At 32.4% G+C, this 12,921-nt stretch overlaps 2 protein-coding genes across 2 annotated transcripts in view; one reads left to right on the top strand and one right to left on the bottom strand.

The window, feature by feature from the left end:
- The window catches only part of LOC132754773 (DNA mismatch repair protein Mlh1-like), a 194,418-nt gene that overhangs the window by 40,620 nt on the left and 140,877 nt on the right, over positions 1-12,921 (top strand). The window lies entirely within an intron of this gene.
- Positions 11,157-12,553, bottom strand: LOC132754777 (melanocortin receptor 5-like). The gene has a single exon (XM_060745466.1). The coding sequence runs from the start codon at positions 12,551-12,553 to the stop codon at positions 11,417-11,419; it is 1,137 nt and encodes a 378-aa protein (XP_060601449.1). The 3' UTR covers positions 11,157-11,416.

Consider the following 12,921-nt stretch of genomic DNA (forward strand, 5'->3'; position numbering starts at 1 on the left):
AAAAAACATAAATAATCCATTAAATCAAATTCAGACGCATGAAAGGGATTTTTAGACTTTTGTAAACGCCAAAAATACCATCTTGACCATGCCATTGCATATTGCTTACGAGTTCCATTTCTCCACGATTGTAAGATAACATCCGTAACTTCTGATGAAAAGCCTCTACTAGTAAGGGATCTCCGGATAAAACCACACCAACCATCTTTATCTTCTTTGCTAAAGGATGTCTTTGACCGTTGCTTGGTAAAACTAACAGGTCCCTGTGTCTTGGCAACCTGACAGGAAAATCAGCAATATTAGCTAATACTAAGGGAAACCATGATTGAGATTTCCAAAAAGGTAAAACTACTATTATTTTTTCCACTTTATCTTCAACAATTTTGTTTACAACTTTACTAAGCATATTAAAAGGTGGAAAAGCATATGGTAATAAACCATGCCATGAAATAGAAAAGGCATCATAGAATTTTGCTTCAGTATCCGGAAACCATGACACAAAATCTTTTAGTTGTCTATTTAATTTTGAAGCAAAAAGATCAAAATCTGGCTGAAAGAAATGATTACACAAACGCTTAAAAATATCTGATTTTAACATCCATTCTGTGGAGTCAGAGAAATTCCTAGAGAAATAATCAGCAACAACATTGTCTGAACCTGGTATATACACAGCAGATATGAAAATATTTCTTTTCAGACACCAAGTCCATATGTCAAAAGCTAAATCATTCATTCCCATGGATGCCATCCCACCCATGTCATTAACATAGGAAATAGCACAAACATTATCACACTGAATCTGAATATGTGTATCAGAAACATGCTTGTATAATGATTTAAGAGTTAGGAAAATAGCTAAAAGCTCTAAATAATTGATATGCATTTGTGCTTCTATAACTGACCATTGACCTTGAGCAATCTTGTTTGATGCAATATCACAACATCCCCAGTCTAAACACGAGGCATCCGAGGTACATTGAAATTGAACTTTAACAGGCCTTATTCTTTTACCATTCTTCATTACTACATTTATAATCCACCATTTCAGTTCTTCCCTACTTCCCTTTGACAGAGTAATACATTTCTCATAATTACCCGATTGATCTAAACCATTTATTTTATCTCTCTCTAAACATCTATAATGCATTTTAGCTTCAAGAACTGCATGAAAAGCATTAATGATTAACCCAATAAATGAGGCCAAATCTCTTATGACAACAATATTCTTGTTTAATAAAATATTAGCTTTATCAATGATTTTACAAATCTTATCCTCAGTAAGAAAGACTTTGAACTCCACAGAGTCTAATAAAAAACCAAAGAAGACTATTCTTTGTGTTGGTAAGAACTGTGATTTCTTTTTATTAATACTAAAACCTAAAGAAGTAAGTGTATTACAAATCAGGTCTGTATTTTGACCACAAACTTCGGCAGTTTGATTCATATTGAGAGAATCGTCAATATAATATGCACATCGCACACCCTGCTGCCTAAGCCAGGCATAAACTGGTTTCAAAATTTTTGTAAACACTTTTGGAGCTGAACTTAAGCCAAAAGGTAAACAAACAAATTTCCAAAGAACATTATTCCACTCAAATTTCAAAAATTTTTGGTAATCTATATGAATAGGTACTGAAAAATATGCATCACAAAGGTCTACTGATGTAAAGAAATCATTTTGTTGTATTAAATCTAAAACTACTTTGAAATGTTCCTGTTTAAAATGTTCATATTTAACAAATTTATTGAGTCTTTTCAAATTAATTATAGGTCTATATTTCCCATTTGGTTTAGGAACAACAAAAATATTTGATAAAAATTGATTTTCTTCCCAATAAGAATGAACTATAGCTCCTTTTTTACTTAATTCCAAGATTTCATTATCAACAACTTCTCTTTCTTTTGGAGAAAAACTTATTTCAGAAGGAATGAAATCTTGTGAAGGAATGCTTTCAAGCTCAATTTTATAACCGTTTATGGTTTCAAGGATCCAATCATCCTTTGTATAAAATTTCCACATATGAGAAAAATATTTCAACCTACCTACCTGAGGCAAAACTTCCTCTGTATCTATTCGTTTGGGACATCCCTTTGAGAAGATGTCACCGTAGCAGAGGGTCGTCTACGACCTCTAAAGCTCCCTCTTTCTTTGAAGTTACTCCACTGGGGGTCTGATAAAACTGACTGATATGTACCCATTTTTCCCCCTTTAAAATGGAAAGGGAAAACCCACGACCTCTTCCCCCTTTAAAAATAACTCTGCTTTTGGAAAGGGTTTAAAATTTTCAAAAATCAAAAACTAATAATGCCCTTTAGGTCCCGCATCAAAAATTTTTATTTCTTTTTGCAAAAATCGTCACCCAAAAATTTGAAGGGGCCGTACGGAGTGCTTTGATTTCACAAAAATTTTTAATTTTTCTTCTTATACCTGGGGGCCCAATCAAATATCTTCTTCTTAAAGACAATTGGTATTGAGCTTGTCCAAAAAGAGTCAGACACTCAGAAATGAGTTCTTTCGCCTTGTCATTTTTACTTATAACATCTTTCAAAATGGTCACAAGTTTGATAACTGGAACCATACCAGTTGCAAGTAAGTTTTGAATTTCCACAAACAAATGATCATAACTACGCGTTCTTTTGTCTAGTACTTTCCAAACCTCTTGATTAATAAGAGGGGGTGGCAACATTTCACAATTTTTTGGAACCGGATACTTTAAAACCAGTTTTTCTGTTTCACATGGTGTTGTACAAGCAACATTTATCAAAGATGCCAAAGAAGAATTTATAGATTCACCTTTTTGAGTAACTTTTAATTGAGGCATAATCCACTCATCACCAACGGAATTAACATTCTCATCAGAATCAGACCCAAACATGGCACTCAGAAGGTTCTTTGACATATCTTTATTACGTGTTACATTTTTATCAGCACGAAATTCACTTTCACTGTCTGAAAGATCAGCCCTATTAAAAGAGACTCTCATGTTACGCCCTCTTCTAAAATCTTCCCTGAAACTCGGGTCTACATTTTCATAATCTTCAGAGTCAATATAATCTGGTTCAAAAAGGTCCTCAGATTCTAAAATATTCACTGAACTTGAATTTTTTCCAGGCTTATCTATCATAAGCTTACTTCTCAATGTTTCCAAGTCTGCTTGAGACAAACTGTCTATATTAAAAACGGGCTTTGTGGGCTTTTTAGAATTTTTCTTTTTAGTCTGTTTTGGTTTAGATTTAACTTGTTTCGTAGAGCTTTTATCTTTTTTCTTATTTGTTTGCACCACATCTGATGTAACAATAACTTCCTCTCTTTCAATAGGTATATCCTCGGGACCTGAAAACCAGAAAACCCCTCATCAGAATCGGCAAAGTCCAATACCACGTGCTCGGACCGTTCACGGTGGGAGCTATCGTCCTCACTTCCACTCATAATTTAGGCAAAACAAAGCCCAAAATAACTGTCTGGACTACGTCCAAGACTTGAATATATAGTAAGGGGATAGGGAACCGATAAACATACCCAAAAATAACAACAAAAAGCTAAATAATATAAAACTAAATGTAATAGCACGTCTTCACATTGCTAGCGCAAAATATCAACTGAAGTCAGCTGGGGATTATTTCCGGTGCACGGTTTCGGTGACGTAAGAGTAACACAGGTGTAAATATAGGTATTTTTGTTTTATTTAAAGCGCGCTTCACAAGCCTAATAGTGCTAGTGTCATGCTAATTGATACATGCGAAAGCCGGAGGCTTTATGAAAATAATACTTAGGATCAGCCATTGGTCAAGCCATTAGTTTGACGGTGTGTAAGTTGGATATTGGCCTCGTACATCGATCTTTCTGTTTTAAAGGAAAGACCTGGTCACAAATTTCACGAAACACCTATGCGCTCTTGGTGTCACATGAAATTCGTGACCAGGTCCTTCCTAAACAGAAAGACCTCGTACTCGGTCGATATCCAATACATAAATTACCATAAATTAAAAAAGAGAACTTGGCTTAATTTAACCTTATCTACATATATTTTATGGTAAATCAGTTTGAAAGAAATTAATTAACGCATACAGCTGCTATAAGATATAACTATATTAAGATATACCATATTAAGATTGTTTTCCATGTTAATCTGCATGTACTTATAAATTTCCAGGTATATGTATACCAATTTTAGATCATTTGTGAATTTTGTGATAATGATAACTTGGGTACCATATGGATGAAGACATATGTTTTGTCAATATATTTGTTAATAAAATCATTTATTATATACTTTTAACTGAAATATTGATGAAAAAAAATGCAATATTTTCATTTTCCGTATTTTCACTGTAAAAATTTATTTTTCACTGCAGTGAAACATATTTTCCGTATTTTCACTGGTGTCTTGCCGGACTACTTTCTTTTTAAATTCTGCCAGTACTCAAAATTTAAGGGAAAGTCTTTCAAATTTTAATGTCCAGAAAGAGAAAAATGTATATAATAAACAGAAAATTCAAGTTTTTTCTATAAATACATGATTTATTTTCATCTTGTGGCATGAAAATTACAAAATTTCACTCGTGGCTACCGCCACTCATGAAATATTTATTTTCATACCACTCGATGAAAATAAATCATATATTTATAGAGAAAACTTGAATATCCTCTATTGATTTATTTCATTATTGTTATTGATGTTGGGTATAGTCCTGACACATTTGCTGAACTTCTCATGTAATGTAATTCTAAAAATAGCAAACATCATTAGATATGTCACTATTTATTGAGTGAGATCCAAAAAGGATTGTACCACCACAATAAATACAGTATTCCGGTATAAACCGGACAAGGTGCTTGAATGATAAAATACTAAAATCTCGACTTATTGTCAACGGAATGAACTTTAGAACGTCTAATCCATCTTTTCACACCAATTTTTATATGACAATAAATGAAAACTGTAAGAATCGGGGATAAATATTTTTTTTTTTTTTTGTGAGCATGATTTCTGCAAGCATCTAGAGGTACTGCTCATTAATCCTGTAATGAGTTAAATCCCTATTTTTATTGGGTTAAATGCAGATTTCGTGAGTGGTGTGCCAAGGCAGCACTTAATTGTAACTTCATAAAAAAAGTCTGAATCAAATTTAAGTGTTATTAATACCAGTAGATCAGCAAATATCTACCAAAATTAAAAATACAAATAAATTTTATATGCTCTATTATGCTCATGAATTACCATGAAGCACACAAGTCAAAAGTTGCTTCCATCATTTTGGCCAGGTTGTCTCTTTAAAAGCAAACACTTTCCTGGAAAGTATTTGTAATACAGATTCAAATATACTGTCTCAATGCCTGTATACACTAATTTAAATTTCTTTCAATTTGATTTACTATAGAATATGCTAGTCTGTGTATGTACCACATTGTTTCATTATGGTTATATATTGCACAGTTTTTGCATAACTATTGCATAATTATTTTGTGATATTCGTATTTCTGCATTACCAGTTATAGTCAGTAGAACTTCTATGAGTTGAACTATGATTCGTTGAATTTTCTCGATGTGTCATAGTAAATTGAAAGTCCCGATTTTTCCCCCTATGTTCTTTATAAAAACTTATTTATGAGTTGAAATTTTATGTGTAGAATTTTTCGATGTGTAGAATTTTTTGATGTGTTATGTTTTGTCTCCCATGATCTACTGTTGGTTTTTTGCAAACTCCTCGCAGCGGTTACTTCCCCTGATCTGTACAGTAGTGGTTACTGCCACCACAAGTAAATTCGGTCGAATATAGCCGATTATATTTTTTTTCAACATTTTTTAATTTTAAAATTTAGAATACTTTATATTCATTTTTAGTTTTCTTTCGTTAAATAGTTATGCTTATGTACAAGAAAAAAAATTAATACGTATAAAAATTATTTTTGTTAAAACATAACCCGAAAGATATTTTTCACTGTGACAACCGTATCATAGTAAACAATGGCAGAATATAAATAGTTTATTGAAGCGATTGCACAAAAAGATTTGAATCCTGCACTTGTTTTAAAGTGATAACAAATTGTGTGTCTTGAACTTATTTTGTCTGGTAAAAGGATGGGTATTATGAAATCTGCCAGTTTGATATGGGATCCTTGGTGTTCTGAAACTGGCCGCCATGTTTTTGTCACATGATACAACTATCATCACGTGATTTCAGTGGTGGCAGTGGTTAAAGTAGCAAAGCGTGACGTAACCGCTGTGAGGAGTTTGGGTTTTTTGGTCATTCTGTCTGTTTGTAAACTTTCACCTGGACCAAGAAAGATTAACTCAAGTTGTAGAGGATCCTAAAATATGATGGTGCAGTAATAACTGTTACTTTTCTTCTGTCAAGAAGTCTTTTACAATGGCAGACATAATTTTATATAGTTAAAGATATAAACCAACAGGATTTCAAAATAAGGAACATTAACTCTACATCATTATGTAAATGTTTGAGTTCATAGTTAACTCCCTTTGTTATAGTGTTTTTGTTAAATTTCTGTATTTTTACTGATATAGCAGCATTGTTTACTAGTAACAGTGAGTTTGATAAGGTCTTGAAAAATCTTCTTAAAATGCCAACTTCGGTCTTATCTTAAAACATTTTCTAAATGCCAAACTTTTGACCAGGTTTAAAAAACAACATATTAAATTTTCTGAAAACATATGAAAAAAAAAAATGGGGGCCCCCCCCAAAAACTTTGAAAAACCAGATTTAGAACACAATCTTACTGGCAATACATTGAACCAGTTTTAGAAACATTATCACATTGACCATGTTAAGTAACATCTTTCATAATGCCAAACTTTGCAGGAGTTTACATCTTAAATGAATACTTTAAAAAGATGATTGACAACAATTTTAATTGTTTTAGTCTTTATCTATCAAAATATTAAAAGTTCCAATCAAAACCACTTGTCATGGCATTTAAGCAATCCTTGCCAATTCTTTTTTGTGAAAGAATTTCGTTCGGATAAATGAGATGTGTTGCGCATGGCGCGGAAGCAGTGTTGCAATAATGGCGGAGAGTTTTCAACGTTGTTGAAACCTAATAACATTTGTTTTGATCGTAGATCAAAGTTTATCGGTTTATAGTACTCTTTAATTTGAGTGTTTTTTGTGAGATATATAATTATTATATTTATATTTGGTGTGTTTATAAATCGTTTTTGTGTTTTTATTCGTGGAAGCCTCACTCAAATTCTTTTACTTCAAAAGAATTCAAATCAAAACATCGACTTAACAAGGTAATTTCGTTTAATTTTTTTTTTAATTTTTGAGTCTCTTAATGTCAATGGGGTCAAAGGTCAAGGTCGCATTGACCTTGTATGTCCAAATTGGTTTCTGACCAAATAAGTCAACAACCATAAGGTCCCCTGGCCGTCAAACTTCATAAGTGCATTGGTCTTGGCCAGTAGATGACCCCTATTCATTTTAGGATCAAAGTCATATTGACCTGGTATGTCCAAACATTTTTCTGACCACTGAATTACTGAACAACCCATTGGTCCCTGGCCCCTCAAACTTCATTGGTGCTAAATTGGTGTTGGCAAGTAGATGAACCCTTTCTTTTTTGGGGTGCAGGGTCACATTGACCATGTATGTCAAATGGTTTCTTACCAATAACTTACACATCTATGAGACATCGTTGGAATGAGATGTTATAAAACTTGGTGAATGTAAACTTGATTTTGAAAAGATTTAAAGCACCTAGTAATAATGCTGACTCTCAAACGCTATTAATGGCTTTGATATATAACGTTCATCATGAGATTTGATTTATATTTGGCAAGTAGAAAATCATCATATTACCCCAACCATTTAAAAGAATTATATGGAATGAAAATGATGAAATTTGTGAAACTAAATTATCTATAGCTGTGCCTCTGATGCATTTTAATAGTGTTGTCGTCTGATGTATTTATTTCTTTTGCTTAACTTAATTTTTTAATGAAAATGATTGGTCTTGTATTAAGGGCAGTTCATAGTATATGAGTGTCCCAGCTTAGAATTTTAGATTGGCTTAACAGGTTGATACCTGACCAACCAACAAGTAAAAATAAAGACCAACAAAAATGCAGATTGAAAAGCTTTGTATGTGTCATCTTTTCTCAAGCTTTCTTATTACTTTGTTTATTGTACTTGCCTAAGACAATGAACAAGCATTGTTACTTACATTGACAAAGTTACATAAACTTGTGACCAGAGCAAAATAAGTTGTTTTTAGAAGGCAGTAGAGACCCTTTTAAGTCTTATGATGAGTTTGATGTGTGGTCCAAAAAAATACAAAAACCATACAACTTTAGAATTCAGGAATTAAGCAGAGTTTGGAATGATATGTTGTAATCAAAAAGAGGACAATCAAAATGCAATCTCTTTATTTACAACATCTGATTGAAAAAACAACAACAAAAACAAATAACATACATGTAGCTTCAAACAAAAAACCCATAGTAACATTTATGCATAAATTTACATATAATTATATAAAAAGATAACAAAGAAACATAAATATACTTTTTGAATGGCTTGTTGTAATGGAATGCAGTGCAGTACAATTCAATTACTTTATTTTCAACATAAGGCCTCCTTACCAAAATACAAAAATTTATTTGTAGCATTTAAGCAAAAATTATGCATAATAAAAATTTTTATTATATATAAAAGTACAATAATTAACAATCAAAATTACATTTTAAAATGATGCATTATAATTAAATGCAGTGCAGTTCAATAAAATACAATTACTTTCTTTGCAACATAAGGTGTCCATAAAGTAAAGAAAAAAAGTCAAACTTCTGGAAACATTGAAGCATTTAAGCATAATTTATACATATTTTACATCAAAAAATTATAACTAACAAAAACAGAGGAACATTTGGAATGACCTATTTTAATCAAATACAGTGCAGTTCAATAAAATACAATTACTTTCTTTACAACATATTAGGCATCCATACCAAAATACCAAAAATATAGCTTCAAACATCAGGGAACTTATTTGTAGCATTTAAGCATAAATTATACATGAATAATTTACTGTACTAGATTGCAGTACAATTCAATATAAAATCTTCATTTTAATGTATACTAAGGCCTCTATATAATACAAAAAATCATATAGCAAACATCTTTTGTAGTATTTAAGCATAAATCATACCTACACTTAATTAAAAAAACAAAAAAACAACAACAAATAAACAAAAACAAAAAACTTACAATCGGAATGACTTACTGTACTTGATTACAGTACAATTCAATACAAAATCTTTATGTGCAGTGTATAAGGCCTCCAATCAAAGCACAAATATAGCAGACATTGTAGTATTTAAGCATAAATTATACCTGCACTTATATTAATTAAAAAAAAACAACAACAATTTACAAATGGAGTGGCTTACTGTACTCTCGATTACAGTACAATTCAATACAAAAATTTTATTTGCAGTGTTACATAATGCCTCCATATAAAAGTGTAACACATAGTTTGTAGTATCAGATTAAAGCATAAATTATACCTGTACTTAAATTAATTAAAACTACAACAACAAAAACAAACAAACAGAATTATGAATAACATCCATACTGGCATGCGAGCAGTTCCCGTACAGAAGCAGTACCCGTATTTTTCATTTAAACTCTTGATTTTTACTTGCCTTCTTCAAAAATTCATTTCAAATCAAGCAGATACATAAACGAGACAAAATCTAATTGTCAGTTCGGCAGTACGTATATAAAGTCTCATTTTAACTCACTTTCACCTGTGCGTCGTCAAAACGTGACCTTGTTTTCTCTGGGGGATTCCGTCGCTTGCGCGCATGCGCAAAAATACTTACACTGAGGCTTGTTAAAGGGTTTTCCACTAATACCACCTGTTTACAAATAAGTAGGCAATGAGATGAAAAAATTGTTAATTATCAGAATGTTGACCAATATTACTATAAATAATAATTTTATGGCTTTGATGCGTAAAATATCATGCATACAAGCATGTTACTGCATATGAATGCGTTGGGGTAAGGTACCGGGGTAATAGATACGCCCGCGTTTAGTCTACGCTCTATTTCCTGAATTACATCTATTTATCTCTTAGATAATGGTCTGTTCAACAATTGTAAATGAAAAATAGGTCCGATATAATAAAATTGTATAATTATAATGGGTTAGATTTTATGTACGGGAACTACTTCTCTTCATACAAAATAATGGATAATTTCGGTACCCCATATGAGGCCTCATAAGTAAGGGTTATTCTATGTTTAGAACATGATGGAATTTCCATGATTTGTGTGACGAGCCGAATATTGATGTGTAACATTCAAATATTGGTGAGTGAGCGTAATAAAAAATAATGATTAAGTAACTGTGATTTTTGTACGGGAACTGCTCGCATGCCAGTAGGACACATGAATGTACATTAAAATAAATTTCAGCTAAAGCTTCCTCATTTTACTGTGCAGCATTATTAAGCGAGGACCAGGGATTATTATAAGCTATGGGCTGTCCATATACTGAAAATAGAAAGGTTGTCATCTAAACAGAACAAAAGAGAATCATAGCATTTATTCTGTAACAGTAGAATAATAAAGGGCATTTATCAAGATAACAAAAATAATAGGAGAGCAAGATTGTCTCCATCTTTAAAAATCTTTATAGAGAGAGAGAGAGAGAGAGAGAGAGAAATGACTTTCAGTTTTATTGTGGGTATTTATTAATTTACATACAATACAATTACTGTGGTCCATTGATCACTCTAACTTGATCATAAAGATGGCAACTAAAAAGTAAACTGCAGGTCGGTTTTGATAGTGTCAATATTTCATTTGAGGCAGTATTGACAAAATCTATAGTCTTTGTCTATCTCTTTATGATTTTCTTTTTCAATCATGAAGCTTAATTAACATGTTGAAATAACAAAATACTTATTTATAATGATTGTTGTTTCTTCATAATAATTTTATATCGCACATTAGGTCCGTCATTGATGGTTAATTTTGTTTCACTATATCAAATGCCAATTATTTATGATATATCAAATTAAATGGCTTATATGTGGAAACTATTTGAATATGTGTAATAAACGTTGATCTAGGTGATATGGAAGCATGTTTTATACCTACAAACACAGCATATCAGAAGAAATTAATTATAAATACTATGTTGTTTTTGTTTTATATTTTATAGCTCTGAAAATGACATTCCATGTTCAAACTTGTGATGAAAAGTCGCTTTTTCCTTTAACACAGAATAGAGATATTTTCACTACGCATGAAGAAATAGGTTTCAAATTGTATTGTTCAATGACAGCTCTTTTGCACATTACTTTATTGAACACTGCTTCTATTTGTATTCCATCTAGAAGATTTTATTTAGTATTTTAACAATTTCATGAGCTAAAAGACTTTTCTCAGACTTGTATTTCATCTCTAGAAATTCTTCTGTAAGAGTGGTCATGGTTTGAACTGTCTGATTTATCCGTTAGAAATGTATGAAATGTATCCTGTCTTCTCATGAACATCATGTTGTTCTGGTTGCGGAAGTCTTCCTCGTTAGCGGAGAAGCGACGATTTGGGAAAAATCTGTAAAACAATGCTTTGTAACCTTTTTGTACTTCTTGGAGTCTCGTGGCATAGATGAGTGGGTCAGCCAATGAATTCAGCAGTAGCATTAGGAACAGAAAGTTGTCAGCAAATACAAGGTGCTCGTAGTCATCAGAATGGAAATGTGTGTATATTTTGAATATGGCCATCGGTGTCCAGAAAATGACGAAAGTTCCGATGATAAGCACCATTGCTTTAATAGCTTTATAATTGTGCATGTTGTCATGGTAGAGCATTCTGTCACGCGCAATGATGTTCTTGGCAACGAAGTAAATATGCATGTAGAACATTACAATGCCAGTAAGAACCATGAAAACAAGGGTGATAACTATTATCTCAGTATCAAAATCATCTACAAAGATTTTCATGCAAAAAGATAGGTGGAGATCAAATTTAACTTCAGTCATCTGGCCAGCAATAATCTCTGAACATCCGATCATTAAACTTGTGATCCATATCAGTAAAATCAGACAGTGGCAGCGGAATCCTTTCATGAACCTGCTGTAGTTCATCGGGTTCATGATGGCTAGATAGTGATCACTTGCCATGGCGAGTAGGTTCAGAAGTGTCGCCAGAATGCCTATATCACGCAGGGCACGTTTTATAATAGACAGACAAGCAACCCACGATGTTAAGTACAAGAAATTGTGACCAAGTGCTGCCATCAGAATAAGGCTGTCGGATATATTTAGACTGATTATCAGTTTTGAATGTGGCGTCATACCATTGGGGATATTCACAATGGCAATTATTGACATGATATTTAGGAGCAGTCCAATGATGCAGATTATCAAATATATGCTTGTGAATGGACTGTCAAACATTCCTTGTTCCTCGTAAATATAATCATCTGTTGAAAAGTTGTAGTTGTAGGTGTAGGTGAAGTTTGCGAGTTGAACAGTCTCAGAAGAGGTTCTGGTAGTGGTTGGACGGTTTTCTGTCATCGTAGACAATAATGTGGAAACACTCATTATGTATACCATGAGCACATCTTTGATGAAATCTGAAATACAACATTAAAGTTAATGATATACAATGAACTCTACTTATAACAATATTGCCTGTAACAATATACTGCTTGTAAGGATGCTAATTTATACAATGTATGAATGTTATAATTATAATGTAGGATTCTAACTGACCTATATGACCAGTATCTCTACACATGATAAAGGCTGAAAACTGTAACCGCTACAGAGCCACAGCCTAGCCTTTAAGACAAGATTGTTGGCTGCTATTAATTTAACTGTTTTTATGAATGGTGGTGAATGCATCGGAGAAGGAATAAAAAAAAAAATATGGCTGCATCCAG

Source organism: Ruditapes philippinarum, unplaced genomic scaffold (genome assembly GCF_026571515.1).
Source record: "Ruditapes philippinarum isolate M1 unplaced genomic scaffold, ASM2657151v2 ctg1337_1_1_1_1, whole genome shotgun sequence".
Lineage (NCBI taxonomy): Eukaryota > Metazoa > Mollusca > Bivalvia > Venerida > Veneridae > Ruditapes > Ruditapes philippinarum.

Excerpts from the sequence above, each read along its gene's own strand:
- LOC132754777 (XM_060745466.1), bottom strand. The coding sequence starts at position 12,553 with ATGACAGAAAACCGTCCAACCACTACCAGAACCTCTTCTGAGACTGTT.